Source organism: Acipenser ruthenus, chromosome 1 (assembly GCF_902713425.1).
Source record: "Acipenser ruthenus chromosome 1, fAciRut3.2 maternal haplotype, whole genome shotgun sequence".
NCBI classification, from domain to species: Eukaryota; Metazoa; Chordata; class Actinopteri; order Acipenseriformes; family Acipenseridae; genus Acipenser; species Acipenser ruthenus.
The window spans coordinates 111,795,122-111,817,594 of NC_081189.1; the positions used below are offsets into that span (position 1 = coordinate 111,795,122).

At 40.8% G+C, this 22,473-nt stretch overlaps 1 protein-coding gene across 8 annotated transcripts in view; it reads right to left on the reverse strand.

The window, feature by feature from the left end:
- Nucleotides 1-22,473, reverse strand: part of LOC117420940 (lysyl oxidase homolog 3B-like) — a 75,507-nt gene that overhangs the window by 15,843 nt on the left and 37,191 nt on the right. For 7 of the 8 annotated variants that reach the window (XM_059034132.1, XM_059034130.1, XM_059034131.1 and 4 more), the window contains 4 exons: nt 16,082-16,138; nt 12,620-12,685; nt 6,955-7,162; nt 6,348-6,528 (listed from right to left, as the gene is read on the reverse strand). In XM_059034132.1, the coding sequence (XP_058890115.1) occupies nt 6,348-6,528; nt 6,955-7,162; nt 12,620-12,685; nt 16,082-16,138 (512 nt within the window). The remainder of the gene's footprint in view (nt 1-6,347; nt 6,529-6,954; nt 7,163-12,619; nt 12,686-16,081; nt 16,139-22,473) is intronic. The other variant, XM_059034133.1, reaches the window with a different exon arrangement.

Consider the following 22,473-nt stretch of genomic DNA (forward strand, 5'->3'; position numbering starts at 1 on the left):
GAATTGTTGATACTAGATAACCAAACGCTGTGGATACTGGCATGTATTTAACACCTGAATAAGAAAATATACCTCCAAATAATAGTTGATCTCTGCTTATCACGGGATGGGATGGGACGCAATTTTTTTTGACAGGACAGGATGGGACGGGAATTTAAAAAAAAGTTACGGGAACATACGGGAAAAATTTGGACAGGACAGGATTGAAAATGATTACTCTTTCATGGGATGGGATGGGACAGGAACATTTTTGACAGGACACGATGGGACAGGACTGAAGTTTCATTCTCCTGTCACTCTCTAATGTAAACTCCGTCCTTAAGAATGTAATATGAATTAGACACCACTATGTGGACTGGAGTCAAAACACTGCAAGATAAAGATAAATACATGTAAAATGAACGTTCTATTAAATGTCTCAGGCCTTGTAACTGAATAACATGGTGAAGGACCGTAAAAAAAAAAGGGAGTCAAATGTTCAGACATTCCTTCAAAACCAAATCAACACATTTCTCAGCCCTGCACAGAAATGCCAAAACATGTGCGGTTTTCAAAGTTTACAAAGTTTACAAACGAGAGGAGGCCATTCAGCCCATCTTGCTCATTTGGTTGTTATTGATCCCAGAATCTCATCAAGCAGCTTCTTGAAGGATCCCAGGGTGTCAGCTTAAGATACCCCTCTGTGATCAAAGTGAAATGCATGAACAAAATAGTTATCAGTCCAGAACCATTACTCCCTGTGGGAACCTCTCTCTGAAAAGGGGGATACAAAGGCATATGTATAGACTAATATGTGGATATCAAAGATGTAGAACTGGGCTGCCACAAGCAGAACCAAAACTGTGTCCTACATGTACCTATATAGTAAAGCATTGTAGCGTAATGTTTGAATGCAATGATCCACAAAGACTATCAGCTTGTTATTTGAATGTCAAATCAGACAATGTAAAGAGAATTGAATGTATGGGATGTGACTCAGCTCACAGAGTAAAGTGGACTCACTTGGGAAAATTAGAATGCAAAGATGGGAGACCTGCTACCAGGGTTCAAGTTTCTTGCAGATATAACCTCTGAATTGTTTCCTGCAGGGTACTTGATATCGTGGGTCCAGGACGTACACCAAGCCTCTGAAGTCTGCAGAATTAACCATTCCGTTTGGCCTCAGTTATTTAATTAAAAAAAAAAAAAAAAACACTTTTCCGTGATCATTTTCGCCCTTGCTGAATTAGCTTCGCAATCGGAAGATGTCCAGCAGTGCCATCAGCTCAGAATTGGCAGAAAAGAGTGGGACCCTGGTACACCCATCTACTGTCCGGAGAAGTCTGGTCAGAAGTGGCCTTCATGGAAGACTTGCGACCAAAAAGCCATACCTTCGACGTGGAAACAAGGCCAAGCGACTCAACTATGCACGAAAACACAGGAACTGGGGTGCAGAAAAATGGCAGCAGGTGCTCTGGACTGATGAGTCAAAATTTGAAATATTTGGCTGTAGCAGAAGGCAGTTTGTTCGCCGAAGGGCTGGAGAGCGGTACACGAATGAGTGTCTGCAGGCAACAGTGAAGCATGGTGGAGGTTCCTTGCAAGTTTGGGGCTGCATTTCTGCAAATGGAGTTGGGGATTTGGTCAGAATTAATGGTCTCCTCAATGCTGAGAAGTACAGGCAGATACTTATCCATCATGCAATACCATCAGGGAGGCATCTGATTGGCCCCAAATTTATTCTGCAGCATGACAACGACCCCAAACATACAGCGAAAGTCATTAAGAACTATCTTCAGCGTAAAGAAGAACAAGCCCTGATCTCAACATCATCGAGTCTGTCTGGGATTACATGAAGAGAGAGAAGCAACTGAGGCTGCCTAAATCCACAGAAGAACTGTGGTTAGTTCTCCAAGATGTTTGGGCCAACCTACCTGCCGAGTTCCTTCAAAAACTGTGTGCAAGTGTACCTAGAAGAATTGATGCTGTTTTGAAGGCAAAGGGTGGTCACACCAAATATTGATTTGATGTAAATTTTTCTTCTGTTCACTCACTTTGCATTTTGTTAATTGATAAATATAAACTATTAACATGTCTATTTTTGAAGCATTCTTACTTTACAGCATTTTTTCACACCTGCCAAAAACTTTTGCACAGTACTGTACATTATTTTTACATACAATTACCCATTTATACAGTTTTTTTTTTTTTACTGGAGCAATCTAGGTAAAGCACCTTGCTCAAGGGTACAGCTGCAGTGTCCTCCACCTGGGATTGAACCCACGACCCTCCAGTCAAGAGTCCAGAGCCCTAACCACTACTCCACACTGCTGCTGGTAACTGCTATTACCAGAATCTAAGTCGTTAATGTAGATTAGAAAAAGCAGAGGACCTAATACTGATCCCTGTGGTACACCACTGGTTACCTCACTCCATTTTGAGGTTTCTCCTCTAATTAGTACTTTCTGTTTTCTACATGTTAACCACTCCCTAATCCATGTGCATGCACTTTCTTGAATCCCTGCTACATTCATTTTGAGAATTAATCTTTATGCAGGACTTTTTGCTTTGCAATTATTGTTATTATTATTATTTATTTCTTAGCAGACGCCCTTATCCAGGGTGACTTACAATCGTAAGCAAATACATTAAGTGTTACATGTTGCACCCTCAAATGAATCAAGCAGTTTAGTTAGACACGCTCTCCCTTTCCTAAAACCATGCTGACTGTCTCCCAGGATACTGTTACCATATAGTTAATTTTCCATTTTGGATCTTATTATAGTTTCCATATATTTACATATAATATAATTCAGGCTTATTGGTTTGTAGTTACCTGGTTCTTTCATTTCTTTGAGTACTATTGGGAGGATCTCATCTGGCCCAGGGGATTTGTTTATTTTAAGAGCTCCTAGTCCCTTTAACACTTCTGCCTCTGTTATGCTAAAGTTATTTAAAACTAGATAGGAACAGGTCGACATGTGGGGCATGTTGTCCATATCCTCCTTTGTAAAAACTTGTGAAAAGTAATCATTTAATATATTTGCTATTTTTTTCTCTTCATCTATGATGTTGCCATTTGTATCTCTTCGACATTTTACTTCCTCCTTGAATGTTCTTTTGCTGTTATAATATTGGAAAAACTTTTTGGAATTGGTTTTAGACCCCTTGGCAGTGTTCATTTCCATCTCTCTCTTGGCCTTTCTAAGTTCCTTTTTGACTTGCGCTTGCAGTTTCAAGTGCTCTTTCTGTGTACTTTGTGGTGCCTTTTTTCTCTGAATATTTTTTTTAATTGATCCCTTACACCATTTTGGCCATTATGTTTTAGATTTTGATTTGTCTACTTTTGGGATGTATTTATTTTTCACCTCTAGTACTAGATTTCTGAAAAATAGCCATCTTTTCTCTGTGGATGTTTTCTCTATTTTACTCCTATCTACTTCTGTTAGTCTCTGTTTCATTCCTTCATAGTGTGCCTTTTTCAAATTGTAAACCTTAGCTTTAGTCGTTACTTTCTAGGTTATAAAAATCACTTCAGATGAGACCATGTTGTGATCTGAGTTTGCCAATGGCTCTCTGACCTCTGTTTTAGTTATTCTGTCTTCGGTATTTCAAAAGACTAGATGAAGGCATGCCTCCCCTCTAGTCGGTGCCTTGACAAATTGCGTTAGGAAGCAGTCATTTGTCATTTCTACCATTTCAATTTTGGCTGTCATGCTCCCCATCAGGTTTTCCCATTTTATATGGGGGAAGTTGAAATACCCCACTAGTATGGCTTCTCCTTTGCTGCACGCATTTCTAATGTCATTGTATAACAGATTATTTGCTCAGTATCTGAATTTGGCGGTGTATAGCATGCCCCTATTATTATGCCCTTTGAATTTTTGTCCATTATTCTGACCCATATTGATTCTGCGTTGTTTTTTTTTTTCCAGATTTAACAACTGGGCTTCAAAACTATTTTTGATGTACCCCTCCGCCTCTTCTGTCCTGTCTGTCCTTCCTATACAGTGTATACCCACTAATATTATATTAATCTCCATCACTCTTGGATAACCAAGTTTCTGTAACACCTATGACATCGTATTTACTTGTTAGTGCAGTAGCTTCAAGTTCTAACATTTTATTTTTGAGACTTCTAGCATTTAGATAAATACATTTAATGGCTGTCTTACCTGAGTTGTTACCCTTGTTTTGATGTAGTCTCCCTTCTGTTTTTTTGTTGATTTCTCTCCCTTCCTTTCTAGTCTATGCTTTCTAGCACATCTATGGTTTAATTACAAAACCAATATATATATTGAGAAAGATATGTACAACATATCGAAATGTTGGGCAGCTGGCTCTTTGAGCTCATTATATATATATATATATATATATATATATATATATATATATATATATATATATATCGTGAAGGGTTGATTTAAGAAAACTAACAAAATGTGAAAGGACAACATAAACAAACTGGTTGGTGAACAAAGTAATCAAATAATGTAAGCTGTTTTGGATTAAAACTAAGAAGGGTTAATGAATAAACGTGAATGATAATTGTGTGTTCATTAAGGGAAATTAAAAACAAATAAGTTTGGTTTAAAATAAATATTATTGTGCAGGAATAATAGATTGGGGCCTTAGGACCCTGCGGAGGTTACTTGAGTCAGGGTTGACTCCAGTCTGAATTATTTGTTTGGGTTAATGTTTTGGTAATTGTTTAATGATGTAATTGGTTATGTTTTAAAAGACGTATGTGGGGGTTTGGAGAGGAGGTATTGTAGGAGTTTGGTTGGTTGGACAGCAAATGAGTGGAAGAATTATTATTATTATTATTATTATTATTATTATTATTATTATTATTATTATTATTATTATTAATATTATTATATTAATAATAATAATAATAATAATAATAATAATAATAATAATAATAATAATAATAATAATAATAATAACATTGTGGTTTTATTTTGTTTGTATGTTTTGTTTTCTATTACAGGTAAACAGCTTAGCTGTCCTGTTTGATAGTTAAGTTCCTGTTCTGTGTTTTAGTTAAGTGCTCAAAAAAGAGCTAGGTGTTTGTTTTGGTTATTTTGTTTTGTGTTTATTAAAAATAGCATGTCATAATTACTGAATAATTACTGAATTATTGAAGCTGAGGCTCGTTTTTGCTCGGTTTCGACCCAGACACAGAAACTGAAAGTTTAGTGCGATTGCACACTTTTATTATTTATAATAATAAACAAACAAAACAAAAACCTAACTCCCACATGGAGAGCTAACTAAACTTTTCCTTTCGATCCTTAACTATAAACTGGACGGCTAAGCCGTTTACCGGTTGCATTTTAACACACTGGTTCACACAGTACCTTATACAATCCTCCTGTCAACCACACAGGTCTTTTCACCGGATTTACACAGACCTGAACAAACATTTCAATACCTAATTACAGGCAAGTGACATTGATTATTTCGAGCCTGGAAAACCTCTTCCTGGCTCACCCCCATGGCAATCTGGGGGAGGTAGTCCTTTAGCCCCTCCGGGACTACATTTTTTAGATATATAGATAGTAATTAACCATATTTTATGTTTGTTTTTTTTACTGTAAAGGTTATGTATTTAATCACACAAAGACTAATGTAATGTAAATCATCCAGAGATGAAAAAGAACAAAAGCAAGACAAGTATGAACATTATGATTAAATACCAATAAAAAACAAAAGAAAATACAAAAAAAATATACAAGCGTGGCAATTTCTGGCAAGGTGGCACATTTTCGCAATTGTATCTGCCACAAATTACTACTGGTAGCAAATTCTGGTAGGGAGGCATATTCTGGCAGTACACCAGCAGGACTTTTAGGAAAACTCTGGGACTCCATCCAATTAAAAGACATCGGAAGTTAGAGTGAAGAAGGCTAACAGTGCAGACAGCATCTACATTACATATTCTGCAATAAAGCACTGTGAAAGACAATGAACCAGGAATATAATATAAACTGAACAAAGACTTCCTGGACAGAAATATCTACATGCCTGAAGAAACTGAACAGCCATCTGGGTCTTTCAAATAGTTTGTATTAAGTTAAGACACCTTTTTTTTTCTTTGTAAAATATTTATACCCTGTGTATAATAAAGTTTAGATGTTTTCACTATGCTATGCATTTTATTTGTTTTTTGAGATAGGGTTAACCTTAACAATTCCAAGCTTGCCTGTGATTTTCCATGATGCTTTACTAAACTTTGTTATTGTCTTACCATGGTATATCACAGTAAACATTTAAAGGTGTCACAGTTTATTGGATGAACATATATTCACAAAAGGTTTACAAGTAAGCTAGGTTGTGCCTATGGTTTCCTGCTGTGGACTCACCCTGCCCCATGCGTGCTCCGGTCAGTGCATCTTTGGCAGTGCCGTACCCCAACTCTCTGCACACCACACTGGCAGCCTGCAGGTTCCAGCGGTCGTCACAGACCGTCCCCCACTCATTGTCCTTCAGGACCTCCACACGCCCCTCTCCGATCTTGGCACCACCCTTTAATCGTACACGGAACTGCAGGGTAACAATAATCAAACATTCGCTTAGAGTACACAAGTCGGAAGGGGAATTATGAACCCAACAGGATGAAATTGGGATTTCCTTGCAGGACAACTAAAACCAGGGCCCTCTTCCATCCGGTTAAAGCTGTAGTCTTTAGGTAAGGCCATCTCATTAGTTAAACAAAACAAACAAACAAAAATATATATATATATAGGTTTGAGAAGCATTGTTAGTACCACATAAGAACTTGCGTAGCTGTAAAATGAAAGGGAGGGATAAGTCTGAAGAAAATCCACTACTGTTGCACCTTCCTTTTTTCTTTAAGGGAAGCAAGATTACCAGAATGCATAGTGATGAGAGTCAAAAACTCTCAGTCGCCCTATTGTACATGACAGCAGCCTCAAGTTTCTGATACTAGGAAAATCCTTAGCTACTTACCGTACTTTTTGTCTTCTTTTTTTGGCTGTTGCCAAGGGAAAACTGCGGTCCTGGCACACAGCTGATCACAGCGGGCATGCCCCCCTCACAGGCCCTGGTGGCATTAGCCTTGTAGAACTGCAAGGGGCACACTGACAAGTGAACCTCATTACCAGTGCAGGCCACGGAGTGAAGACGGTACTTGTTTTGCTGTTTTTCTGTGAACAACCTGGGTGAAGATAATTTACAGTGAGCACCTCAGGGCACGTCACAAAACTTTAGGTTCTTATCATAACCCTGGTTCCCTGAAATAGAAATGTAACCATTACCTAATGGGTCTTTAATCTTTAATACCGTCTAACCTGAATAGATCTATCAAAGCTGCCCGCAGTGCCTGTGACACAGTCGTGCCCGCCTCCGAAAAAGACTGCTGACAGAAACATTGTCATGTAAATGTCCCACCCTGGAATAAAACCCCAAAAACTGCCATACCACTGAAGGAATGAGCAGTGAGCTTTTCTGGAGGGGGCAAGTTGGCCAGCTCATAGGCAGTTCTGCATGAGTCTGCTATCCATTCGGGCAGCCTCTGCCTAGACAGACAACACATCGACCGGACTGCCTCCAACTTTTTATCCTGTCAACAAAGCACACCAAGGCCCGCACTGAGCAGAGCATATGGCTCCCAGTCAGACTGGAAGGAAGTAAAAAGAAGCTTCCAAATCCACACACTGGTTGACATGGAATGCCGAGATAGTGTTCGGCAAAAGGCAGGATCAGTACGGAGCGTCACCCTTGTCCTGGCCTCAGGTTCTCACTAAGGATAAACCCTGCATCTCGTTCACCCGCTTTGCGAAGGTGATAGCAAGCAAACAATCGCTTTAGCGATAGCATTTGAGCTAGCTGAATGCGTAGGTTTAAATGGAGGCATCAAGAGTGCATTGAGCACCACGTTTAACCACCCAGCTGCTTATCCCGCATTTCCCACGTGGAGCGCAAGCAAGTCCGAATTTGTCACTCCCGTGAGTATAGCATGCAGAGGGTTATATGTGCATCTGCAAAGTTGAACAAGTCTTTTCGACGTGCTACAGTAAATAAATAAGCAGACTATATTGTACAATAGTCTGCACTTTTGTTTTTCGCTGGTAGATGGCCCACCGACCTATCCATAGATAGCACAGCTGGGAGTAAAAAATGGACGGCAGCTAGCTACAGAGAATGAGATGGGGTAATTTATTTCTTTGTTGATGTTACAAGGGGTTGTAAGGAACTGAATTATTCTGATGATGAAGTACACTTCACAGATAATAATGCATATAACAGCAATACACACCAGTACCTAAAACTGTGGAAGATAGAAAATAAGTCTCCCACAATCAATGTTCTGACATGAAAATTTCCAGCGGGTGGTTACCCTCCATCGAGCAACAATGTCCTTCATAGGCGGCCAAAGCTGCCTAGCCACTTTTAAATGTTTATCCCCTGCCAGGAAGCTGAGCTCCTGGGGGAAATGAATCAATTTTGATATGGCAAGCTGAATAGCTGCCCAATAGACCTTTAATATAGAGGGGATTTTCCCCTCATCAAACAGGTCCTTCAAATTGCAGTCAACAGCCCTATTTGAAAGACCCAGATGGCTCAATGCCGCTGTTCAGGACCCAGACCCCGAGTTACAGGCTCGATGGGCCGGATGCCATAAGGTCCCCCGTGTCTGACTGAGCAGGTCACGGCGCTTGGGCAGACTCCACAGCTGTCTGCTTAGGAGCTGTGGTGTGACAAGGCATCTACCACCAGCGGGTGCCCGTCTTCTATTATGGAGAGCCAGATGGAACAGTGGGTTGATTCTTAGGAGGCAAGAGCTCTATCTCTGGTCCCCTGAGCCTCTCCCAAATGAGGCTATCACCTCAGGGTTCGCCTCCACTCAGGCGCAGGCACCCTCCTTGAGAAGAGGTCAGCTGCCCAGTGGGAGTAGATTCTTGTGTACCCAGAGCAAAGCTTACGGGCCACGCATGGAGACTGAGTGACCTGAGGCCACCTTTGTGGTTGACGTAAGCCACCACTGTTGCGTTGTCTACAAGGACAAGCACATGCTCGATCCTTCTGCAAAAATGCTATAAGGTCAGTTAAACTGCCTGCAGTTCCAAACCATTGTGGAGTGCCATTCTACACAGTGCCCCAGCCTAGGCTGGACGCGTTCATGGTGACAGCCTCCCTTTTTGGTTACACTGCCCAATGCTATGCTGAGGTGCAGATGGGCAGGCTGTTTGCGCCAAGAGAGTGCCCTTAGACAGTGAAGAAGACCGTCAATGGGCAGCCGCTGTTCAATGCGGGCTGAAAAAAACACTGCTATTGAACCAGGCACGTTCACCAAGAACATTGGTAGATCACTGACCTACAGTTACCGAAGAAGCAATATACAGGGATGCCCACCTGTATAGCTTATTGCTTAACCAAACACAGCCCTAAGACTGGAGAAAGCTGGCTGTCACAGCCCTGACAGTCTTCACAATGGCACTGCATGCAGAAACCAGAGCGGCAATCAAACACTGTGGGAAATACTGCGAAAAGTCAGGCCCGAATCAGAGCTGAGCCCAGCGACTGCAAGTGAATTGGCAGCGTAAACTCGCTCGCTGTACGAAGTACTGGAGGGAACGGGAGCAAGTCTAGGACCTACAGTTACCACGGGAGCAATTATTGGGGTGCCCACCTACAACGCTTTTGGTTAACCACCAGTCTGAAAACTGAGGAAAACCTACTGTTAGTTAACAGTCTTCACACTGATTCTGTAAGCAGGACTATGTGGCAACGAGACACTGTGGGAAAACTGCAAGCAGGTTAACCCGACACGTCTTAGTCTAACGCAGGACGCAAAAACGGAATAAATACACACAGAGAAACACATTTTCTCACATAACACAGTAACAATTTACTTTGTAGTATAACAGTATAACAAAATATATACAGTATATAGATAGATAGATAGATTGATAGATAGATAGATAGATAGTTTATTTTTAAGCTTCAACCGAAGCAAGCAGCTTAAGAGAGAGCACAAGTAACCGACTTAAGGTGTTCGATCCTGGGAAAGGAGCAGCAGAGCTACTGGCTTAGCGCTGGGCACAAGGCCGCTAAAGGACTTAGACGAAAACCACGGCTGAGTGCACAATACGTAAAAGCACGTAAAATAATCGCAATAAGTGTAAAACACAAGCAATAAAGTCAGATATAAGTGTGTTACTTATCTGTTTGTAGATCTCTCTCCTGCTTCAGGTCAGGGAAAGGAAAAATCATGTTTGTGTCAGCAGTCTTTTTATGCCCTCGGGGGGCACTGTGTCACAGGCACTGCGTGCAGCTTTGATAGATCTATTCAGGTTAGACGGTGTTAAAGGTTAAATACCCATTAGGTAATGGTTACATTTTGTACTTGATAGGGAACCACGCGGTGCCTGCGTGTGATGCACTGCTAGTACATGACACAAGGTTACAACCGGCTTGTGCAAACCAGACTGGCTCGTTTGCTTTTTACACAGCGATTAAGGCGCTTGAGGTTAGGGATTCATGCACAGCCTCACTCTTATTATAAATGCCAGGTGGGATTATTTGGGACAGAATTGATATTGTGGGAGCCTTGTGAGGAGGCTCACATAGTAGCTGTCCTTGGACAAACCCAGCGGTGACTTTTCAAAAGCACTAAATTAATCTCTAAAACAAATACTGACTGAGTTGTTTTTAAAACTGGCTGAACCTAGTGTTCAATTGCATATGATTTCTAATTAAGTGATGGCTGGAGGCATAACTAGACTTCTGCACGACTTTAAAACTACAGGCAGCAATTCATGGAAAAAACATCTAAATGAATTGGTGTCCCGGGGCTTATGAAGCTGGAGATGTTGGCAGTACATCTAGATCTTTTTTCTTTGTTGTTTCCTAAGAAATGAATTTCTACATTAACCCTTAGAGAGCTAGATGATACATTTACTAAACATTAATTTGATTTTACAAACAATGGGTTATATTTCATTACCTAAACCAAGGAGGGCAACCTGTTTAACTGAACCAATTATACCTCCATTCAGACCCTAAAGCAGTTAGTTATCTCATTATGCTTGGTGCAAACTGTGTCAAATCTAAAATCTGCTGTTTTACTGTATTGGGTTTCCCCTCAGGGGGTGATTCATAAACCCACTTTTATTAAAACCACAGGTCTGCAAGTGAGCAGGTTTATGAGTATTTAAGGCTGTATAATTCAATTTCTGCCTCTTTTATACAGTATGTCCATTTTTAATTCTGTTCGATCCTGTGACAAATTTGCCAGTAAAAACAAGACATGGTAATGCTGTAAAAGTAGTACCAAAACAGTTTGCAGTTCGCATTCGGCTAGTTTTACAACATCGACATGATTAAATTGTCTCATGACACTGATATTGAAATAAGTGCATATAGCAGCTTTGTCACCAGCAAACATCCATTTTTGAAAGAGGTGTTGAAAAACAAGATGAGTTCACATCTGTGAAAATAAATTGCGATTTCGAAGGAAACGTGCTTCTGAGAAGAGCGTCTGTAGGAAGTCAGTCAGGCTGTTGTCTGTCTCAGGCTTCTACAGACTTGCAAACAGTATTGGAGCTCAATTGGTTGAATCCCAGCTGTCCAGATGACCACAGGCAAACAGAATCACAATGTTGGATCTACCTAATCCCTGAGTGACTCTGAAAGCCAACTAATAAAATGTTCTACAGATTTATGGATTTTATCTTCTGTTACTTTGCGGTAGTTTTATATAACTATACAATATGAATAACAAAAAGCACTGGTTATAACAATAGTACCAATCTTACAGTGCTTGCAATAGTAATTTCTCCTGGGATATAACTACATTTTATTAAGCAACATAATCCTTAAAGTAACAGTATGTTGGCACTGTGTTTATACCTAGTATGTAATGTGTAGTTGATTGGTGCCACTTAAATAGAAGCCCTAGTAAAATATTAAATACTAAACAGAAGCCCTAGAAAAATATTAAGAAAGCTGTATTTGGGCACACCAAGTTCCACTGTTTTAAATAGGGCTCATAAAGGCAATTCTAATGCAAAGGCAAAACAATTTAGTGATGTTAGACCAATGGGACTCCTTCCATTTCCCCCTCTCTAAATCATGGTGTGATTGACTGAGTACAACGTTTGCCATACTAGAGAAGGCACTGGAAATGCTTAAAATAAAGTCTGCTGTTTATGTACAGTAGAATTGCCTTATTTTATTTTATTTTTAATAAAAGCTCACAGTTTGTTTGCTTAAAGGTTATTTGTAGTCTTACTAAGACGCGATCAGCAAAACTGATACATATTTCCCTGTGATAACATAATTATTACTTTTCTTACTTGTATTAATATCAGCCAACCTTAGTTTTTCTTCAATGGGGTTAATGTGCTGGCTGATCACTTCCGATGACACAAGAAGCACTAATCAGAAGTATGCATATTGCAGATTTGTCTAAATCTACCTTTTTCTGAGGCAGATGGTCTTAAAATGCAAGTGTATGAGCTAGTACTAGGAGCTAGTAGTGTCAGTTTGTGTTTAATTGTTAGTAGGGTTTTGCAGTGAATCTGAAAGGAGTGTGAGTTTGCTAGTATCCAGGCCATTCTGCCTCAGAATCAAAGGGACAGATGTTTAACATTTTTCCCTGCATTATTACCTCGTGCCTGACCCAGAGTCCTTATTCAATTTAGACTTAGGGTTGGATTTAGGCTTGGATTTCTCCCTGTAAAGCAAAGATAGTGATCACAGATCCTTCCACAGCTACATGGACTTTATTTGAAGCACTATACTGGATTAGATTCACATGCACATATACCGTGTTTACTATATGTCTGTGTATGTGTGTTACAGTTTCTATGATGTATGCATTTCATTAGCTATATTTATATACAGCTGTACTACTTAAAATGGTCTGTATAGACTAACTACCATGGCACACTTATATCAGGTGCAGTGTACTAAGAAATGATTGTGATTATAAAAAAACATGAATTCCTAAATTTAAAACAATTAATCATATGCTACACAGCAGTAACAACAATAAACTTAGTAATAAAACATTCACAAGCAGCATTTTCCATTGTTACTCATAGACTGTACAGGGGTCCAAATTGACGGCTTTTCCAAGTTGGGGCAATAAACTTTAAAAAAGTCCTAATGACTCATAATGAAAGTGTAACATTTAGCCCCTTTCAAGCTGAATTTGTGTTTCTCAACGTGCAGCAGTTGAGCCTGCAATCCCTTTGCTCAGGGAGCCAAAATGCAGATACTTGAACCCCTGGCAATATAAACATATTCAAACAGGTTTTACAAATCAAGAAGCCAACAAGGTACGACCCCAAGTGGAGAATGGAATGCATTAGGTTAAGTGACCAAAACAAAGCTACACATGCAATGTTTTATTTGTAGAAATGCCCCATTGTCCAGCAGTGGTCTCGTCTTGAGTTAAAGGGAAAGGTTTACAAATACAGACGTGCTCAAATTTGTTGGTACCCCTCCACAAAAAACGAAGAATGCACAATTTTCTCTGAAATAACTTGAAACTGACAAAAGTAATTGGCATCCACCATTGTTTATTCCATATTTAATAGAAATCAGACTTTGCTTTAGATTTTTTATTCAACATACTATTGTAAATAATAAAACAAATGAAAATGGCATGGACAAAAATGATGGGACCACTAACCTAATATTTTGTTGCACAACCTTTAGAGGCAATCACTGCAATCAAACGTTTTCTGTAGCTCTCAATGAGACTTCTGCACCTGTTAACAGGTAGTTTGGCCCACTCTTCCTGAGCAAACTGCTCCAGCTGTCTCAGGTTTGATGGGTGCCTTCTCCAGACTGCAAGTTTCAGCTCTTTCCATAGATGTTTGATAGGATTCAGATCAGGACTCATAGAAGGCCACTTTAGAATAGTCCAATGTTTTGTTCTTATCCATTCTTGGGTGCTTTTAGCTGTGTGTTTTGGGTCATTATCCTGTTGGAGGACCCATGAGCTGCGACTGAGACAGAGCTTTCTGACACTGGGCAGTACGTTTCGCTCCAGAATGCCTTGATAGTCTTGAGATTTCATTGTGCCCTGCACAGATTCAAGACACCCTGTGCCAGGCACAGCAAAGCAGCCCCAAAACATAACCGAGCCTCGTCCATGTTTCACTGTAGGTATGGTGTTCTTTTCTTTGAAAGCTTCATTTTTTCGTCTGTGAACATAGAGCTGATGTGACTTGCCAAAAAGCTCCAGTTTTGACTCATCTGTCCAAAGGACATTCTCCCAGAAGGATTGTGGCTTGTCAATATGCATTTTAGCAAATTCCAGTCTGGCTTTTTTATGTTTTTCTTTCAAAAGTGGAGTCCTCCTGGGTCTTCTTCCATGGAGCCCACTTTCGCTCAAAAAGCGGCGGATGGTGCGATCAGAAACTGACGTACCTTCACCTTGGAGTTCAGCTTGTATCTCTTTGGCAGTTATCCTTGGTTCTTTTTCTACCATTCGCACTATCCTTCTGTCAATCTGGGGTCGATTTTCCTCTTGCGGCCGCGCCCAGGGAGGTTGGCTACAGTTCCATGGACCTTAAACTTCTTAATAATATTTGCAACTGTTGTCACAGGAACATAAAGCTGCTTGGAGATGGTCTTGTAGCCTTTACCTTTACCATGCTTGTCTATTATTTTCTTTCTGATCTCCTCAGACAACTCTCTCCTTTGCTTTCTCTGGTCCATGTTCAGTGTGGTGCACACAATGATACCAAACAGCACAGTGACTACTTTTCTCCATTTAAATAGGCTGAATGACTGATTACAAGATTGGAGACATGTGTGATACTAATTAAAGAAACTAATTAGTTTGAAATATCACTATAATCCAATTCTTTATTATCTTTTCTAAGGAGTACCAACAAATGTGTCCAGGCCATTTTAGAATATCTTTGTAGAATAAGCAATAATTCATCTCTTTTCACAGCTTCTTTGCTTTATTCTATGACATACCAAAGGCATGCAAGTATACATGATAAAATAGCTTTTAATTTCATCACTTTTCAGGAGGAATGAAGCATTATTTCAATGAGCTGTAAGGGTACCAACAAATTTGAGCACGTCTGTATCTTCTAGAAATTCTTGTTTATAGTTTGGAAACCAGGATAAGAGATTGCAGAGATGCTTCATCATCATCATCATCATCATCATCATCATCATCATCATCATCTAATTTACAAATCCAACCTAGATTACCAGTTAACACAGCATTGCTATATTCTTATAACTGGGTAAAACTGTGATCATTCAAAAGGTATTAGATAAAGTTGCCCTTTAACAAGCATACAGGCAAGCGCATTCCAGTTTTTTGAATCACAGGCTCAGGCAGCTTCATCTTTTGATGGAGATACACAGTGGCATGGTTAATGTTTATGGCAGTGATGGTGCCTCTTGTGAAGGTATTAGGGATGGGACAACAGGGAAAGTTTCAAAAACCTTCTTTGGGAATTGGGAATCGATGGAAACCATTTGAAGTTTGAAGGAAATCTAGTAAAATACTGGCTTTAAATGAACACAGGGATGTTTTTAACAGTGGTCCGCAGTTGTTCCCTAGTTCCTACAACAAATGGATGGCAGTCAATTGGTTGAAACTTTAAAATGTTGTCCGAGACCTAGTTAGAATTCCGGTGGATTCACCTGTCACCTTGCATGATGAATTTTACAAAGAAAAACCAAAGCTCTGAAATTAAATCTATTCCATTTTTCACATAGAACTTTTTGTTTCTCCTTGGGACTGCTTTTAAACCTGGTATACTTTGCCCCAGTGGTCCTCATTTTGTACCTGGCTATGTATCTGTATGCACTTAATTAGGTGTATATGTATACTCTAGAGCATACAAGATGAGTATTCAGAAGCTTTACGTTTCCATTGTAAGATTCCTGTCTCTAGTTGCTAGACATGCTAGAGCGAAGGACATCCCAGGACATCCCTGCCGTTCCAAAGAGACTTGGCTCTGCAAGGTGGAACTCAGTTTCACAAGAAGCAATATGTATTATTTGCTCACAGACTTCAAACAACAAGAAATGTATTGCAACACTCAAGTAGGAAAAAAAAGCACACATGGACTTTCCCTCTCGGACTTACCTGTCGCCAGACCCAATAATCTTGCCTTTAGTCTTAGCGGCCCGCTTTTTTATTTGTCTGAAACAGTGAAATGGTAAAACCTGGTCAAGGTGCATAATGTACAGAATTAACAGCATTGGCATCAGCAATACAGGTACTATCACAAAACTGACATCAGGAGATTTCAATAAACAGACTTCAGACGCAATGACCTTTTTTAAAATCCGTGAATCAACCCGTACCAGTAATTCCAATTAAAACTGCTACAAAATACAGGCATTGTAGGAGGTTGAACAGTACATGGGATGGGGTAAAACAAAAAGAACTGAGTAAAATGAAAGAAACTTGTATGGAAGACACCAGGGTAGCAGAATGTCCAAAATCTTCATGGCACAGACAAACTTTACAATGCTTTAGTAAGACCTCATCTAGAATATTGTGTTCAGTTCTGGTGACCTTGTTACAAAAAGGATATTGCTGCTCTAGAAAGAGTGCAAAGAAGAGCGACCAGAATTATCCCTGGTTTAAAAGGCATGTCGTATGCAGACAGGCTAAAAGAATTGAATCTATTCTGCCTTGACAAAGAAGACTACGCACTGATCTGACTCCAGCATTCAAAATCCTAAAAGGTATTGACAATGTCGACCCAATCGACTTTTTTGACTTGAAAAAACAAGGACCAGGGGTCACAAATGGTGATTAAATAAAGGGGGCATTCAGAACAGAAAATAGGAGGCACTTTTTTACACAGAGAATTGTGGGAGTCTGGAACCAACTCCCCAGTAATGTTGTTGAAGCTGACCCCCTGGGATCCTTCAAGAAGCTGCTTGATGAGATTCTGGGATCAATAAGCTACTAACAACCAAACAAGCAAGATGGGCTGAATGGCCTCCTCTCGTTTGTAAACTTTCTTATGTTCTTATGTAAACCTTCAAGACACTAGGTCTGGGGGGCAGGGGGGTTGGCAGAGAGAGCAGTATTGTGGGTTGTTTTAAAACAAAAATGTCTTTCTTTATTTGTTTATTGGAAAAATGTACAATATGCCTCTCATTTTAATTTTTTTTTTGTTTCATTAAATATTTTTACTCACTTAGGGAAAAGTGCATGATTTTATTATTTTATGTATTTATTTTAAATCTTAGTTAACATAAATAATGTAATTCACTAAAAAAAATAAATAATGTAGCACAAGTGAATGTGTGCTGAAAGGGAGTTAACCTAACCCTTTAAGTGATTGTGTAAACATGGGCATACTGAAGTGTCATTCTGGGCCCGTGATCGGGTAAACACGATAAAAAACAAATTTCTTTGACTTACTGGGCCACCATACTTTGTATATCATTGAATAGATGTCTATCGGATGTCGGTGAAAGTGAAAGCATGTCATGCAGGGGGGCAGGGGGCAGAATGTCATGCAGAGGGGCAGGGGGCAGAATGTCATGCAGAGGGGCAGGGGGCAGAACATCGTGCGGGGGGAAGATCGTTGTGCAGGGCGGCGGGGGGCAGAACGTCGTGCAGGGGGGCGGGGGGCAGGACGTCATGCAGGGGGGCGGGGGGCAGGACGTCATGCAGGGGGGCGGGGGGCAGGACGTCATGCAGGGGGGCGGGGGGCAGAACGTCATGCAGGGGGGCGGGAGGCAGAACGTCATGCAGGGGGGCGGGGGGCAGGACGTCATGCAGGGGGGCGGGAGGCAGAACGTCATGCAGGGGGGCGGGAGGCAGAACGTCATGCAGGGGGGCGGGGGGCAGGACGTCATGCAGGGGGGCGGGGGGCAGAACGTCATGCAGGGGGGCGGGAGGCAGAACGTCATGCAGGGGGGCGGGGGGCAGGACGTCATGCAGGGGGGCGGGGGGCAGAACGTCGTGCAGGGGGGCGGGAGGCAGAACGTCATGCAGGGGGGCGGGGGGCAGGACGTCATGCAGGGGGGCGGGGGGCAGAACGTCATGCAGGGGGGCGGGGGGCAGGACGTCATGCAGGGGGGCGGGGGGCAGAACGTCGTGCAGGGGGGCGGGAGGCAGAACGTCATGCAGGGGGGCGGGGGGCAGGACGTCATGCAGGGGGGCGGGGGGCAGAACGTCATGCAGGGGGGCGGGAGGCAGAACGTCATGCAGGGGGGCGGGGGGCAGGACGTCATGCAGGGGCGGGACAGAACGTCGTGCAGGGGGGCGGGGGGCAGGACGTCATGCAGGGGCGGGACAGAACGTCGTGCAGTGGCATGGGCAGAACATCATGCAGGGGGCGGGGGCAGAACGTCGTGCAGGAGGGCGGGGGGCAGAATGTTGTGTGGGGGGGCGGGGAGCAGAACGTCGTGCAGGAGGGTTGGGGCAGAACATTGTGCAGAAGCAGAATGTTGTGTGGGGGGTAGAACGTTGTGTGGGGGCAGAACATCATATGGGGCAGGACGTCGTTCAGGGGGTGGGTCAGAACGTTTTGTTGGATGTAAAACTACAAGACAAAAAGTCCAGTAAGTAAATGTTTCAGCTAACAATTGATGGATGAGCATGTAACTTAAATGCAGATGTTTATAAGTTCAAGTCATGTTGTAAAAACAAACACAAACTGTTAACATTTGAGTATGCTGGTAGTAAATTCATCCTTTTAAAGACAGCTAGTAGTTGGGCTTGAGTCCAGACATTTTTGGGAAATAACGGTCTTAATGAGTTCTTTATGACGCATATCCAATTCACAGTGCCTAAAGAAATGCACAGTTTGTGCTAATATAAACGGTATAAACCAAACACATGACGCCAAAGGCAGATGGCTGTATGTTTAGATCTAGTTTGTTATTATTATTATTTATTTCTTAGCAGACGCCCTTATCCAGGGTGACTCACAATTGTCAGAAGATATCACATTATTTTTACATACAATTACCCATTTATACAGTTGGGTTTTTACTGGAGCAATCTAGGTAAAGTACCTTGCTCAAGGGTACAGCAGCAGTGTCCCCACCGGGGATTGAACCCACGACCCTCCGGTCAAGAGTCCAGAGCCCTAACCTCCAGTCAAGAGAAGTATTCAGGTCTAAGGCCTATTCTCTTTGGTGCTGGATTCAGCCCAGGAACTCAAATGTTCTTCAGGTGCTGGTGGCTGAAGGAAATGTATTGCCAGAGTCCAGGGTTTCACGTACAACAAGCCACACACACATTCTTTTGTAGTCAACTTATAACATTGATTTAATTTCTTTAACATTTGTAATGCCAAGAGAGCCCCTTGCCATGCAATCTCATCTGGAAACATTCCTACATTCCCCTAGCTAGCTGGCTCAGTTACTCAGCCAGTGTATTTTAGTGCAGATCGTAAACTCTGTATGTGAAACGGTTCTGGAACACATATTCTGTATAGATTGTTTTATGCTGTTACTGAATAAACCTGTGTCATCTCCACAGCAGGTGTAATTTTGCAACATTAGAGTAGGTGACACAGTTGCCTGTCAATCCCCCAGTTGAAGCCTCGTGTAATGAAGACACACATGTGAACATTTTGTCTGTTTTTCTTGGTTCGTGTACATTTTGCACTGCTTGCTTATGAAGGTCCCAAGATGTGGTCCTGTACAATACCGCACTGTTGTGCTAAATGGTAAAACAGATAAATCCCTTTATCATACTAATATTTTTTTCATAAATCAAATTACTTTAACATACTGTATACAATCTGACTTGTTGCTATTAAAAGCAGATACATTTTTTTTTACTAGCATTACAAACCAAAAAAGTAAGATTTTTTTTACATTTTAATCCAGTGATTATACAACCTCCTCTGCTTTAACAGTGTACCTGTACACACAACTGAAAAATTGAATTGTGCAGTTTGGCTTTGGGGGTCATGCAATGTGTAAGGTAGTCTAGAGCTGCAATATTATTTCTAATTCCTGATGGCTAGTACCTGGATAAATGGTGCCACACTGTATATTGCACAGACAAAAATGGTACATATCGAGAGTGTCTATTAAAGTCATCACTCAAACACACATTAAAAACAACTGCCATGGTCTTCAGCTCACATTTCTAATTGTGGAATTGAATTTCACTTCCCAGGTTTTTTGATCTGCCACAGCAAGAGTAAACATAGCACATGCTACAGATGCTGTTTCCCACAAACAATGGAAATGTTCCTTTTGTTTGTCACTTAAATAAACATGTGGATATGTGGTGGACTGCTTCAGGCATACTTTTTAACACACAGTTGCAGACAAAAGGCACCCTACACTTAATATAAGATCATTCAAGAAAGCACGTTAAATACAAGCAAGTGTGAACATTAGCCACAAATTAGTATGACAAAGACCAAAACACACAATTTCTGGTAATATTAATTAGTGGGTAATGTTTACTAAATGCTTAGATTTACCATGTTATCTTACATTTAGTGTAGGGTGCCAATACTTTTGTCTGCAACTGTACTTTCAACCCTAGCTGTATCCAATATATTTGACATTGAGAAAGTAGATGTTAAATAGGTATGGCAACATATCTTGAGCAGTAAAGGGTTAAGGAAGCCACGCAAATTCTACAACTCTCCTGTCGACCCAAAGCTTTTGAGACAAACCATAAACTCTCCTGTGTTGACCTGAAGGTTTTGGGACAAACCATAAACTCTCCTGTGTTGACCTGAAGGTTTTGAGACAAACCATAAAGTCTCCTGTGTTGACCTTAAGGTTGAGACCCACCATAAACTCTCCTGTGTTGACCTGAAGGTTTTGAGACCCACCATAACTAATTTCTTTATAATACTACTGATTGTTAATAGCGTCATCCCTCAGAACCAAGATATTAAGCTGTGACAAGTACTTCTACTTTAAACCGCCACATTTGTATTTACAGTAGCAAATATGAGATGGACATTATATTAACTTATATCACATTGACAGAGAATATAAGAACTGCTCTGAATCCTGATCCTGGTGTAAACAAATATTGTTTGCCCCAAATTCTGCCCCAAAAATATTTGCTCCCCCAGGGGAACGTATATTTGTTCCCACCAGCAAACATTTGTTTCCCATACATGAATGTTTGTTATTTATTCTAATTTATGTAAATGATGCAAGTATAATGCCAGTAAATGGGTGCAATGTCTGCAGGCTGTTATCATGTGTTATTGTAGGTGGATGAATATTCAGGAGGTAACATATATTCTCTGACAACGGGGCACCAAACACAAGATGAAGACAAGATTCTGCTAGCCACAAATCTTAATTTACTACCAGAAAAGATATCATCTTATTTAGAGCAGACTGATATTTATTATTGTGTAATATATCTGGGCTTCCCAAACCTTCAAATACACAACTGGTCAGGTATTTGACTATCCTGCAGTACATTGTAAACACCAGGCCAGTTGTGAAAAAGACAAGTCTGCTTTTCTGCCTTCTTTTCAAGCTTGCTTGTATTACATAGTCAGGCTGCGACCTCCAATGCCCTTTGGTTTCCTTGGAGACCGCCGGCAGTGGAGTTCACATTGGTTTGAAGATGTGTGTGCGTTTCTCCCACAGCTCTCGCACTGTGATTCATCACTCTGAAGCCCCTTACGAATCTTCAGACAGCAGGCCTTCTGCTTTCTCACACACGAGTCAACATGTGGCACATGAGATATAAAACAGCTCAGCCAATCAGAGAACAGCAGCACCACTTCGCTGTTGTCATCAGGAATAGTGTGAGGGGAAGAACGTTTACATATATTTTTGTTTAAGTAACCCATTGTTTTGACACATTCTTTCTCATAAAGGTTATACCAGTTGCACTTTCATAGTACTTATAAAAGCTTTTTTTTTTATTTTTGGAGACGCTGTTGTATTTTTGGCATAGTATGTGGTTTAGATATTTTATTAAAATCAATCTTCTCAATAGACAGCACAAGAAACCACAGAAGTGGTCCACTGTAGTTACAATCAGAAGGTCAAAGAAAGCAATCCAACTTTCTCAGAGGTTTTGTTGTTTTCAAACTGGCCTGGAATTAATAATACATCAATAAGTCATTACTGACTACACAGCATGGCAGTTCTGGGACAACATAACACAACAGGATGTTTTTAAATATACAAAACAAAACAAAAAACCGAAAATGATCTCTTAACATTTTATTTATTTATTTATTTTTACATTTTCCATGTCCTCAGTCCTCCTGTAAACAGTCTAGCTACAGGGGAAAAAAAAACATTGTTTCCATTAAAATGTAATTATAAAAAAACTAAAACAATGTACAGCCTGTTCCATGTTTCAAGACTATTGCATTCCACCAGGAAAGAGCAGAGCAGAAGAGAGGCTAGCATTAATACTCAAAGGAATCACTTTTAGGCACTGCCACACCAATCACAATACAAAGTGACGATTGCAGGGATAAACCTGTTTAAAAAGAAAGCAACAGGAGAAGCCCTTCACTAGTGCGGCTACTTTGTTGTGATATATGATATATG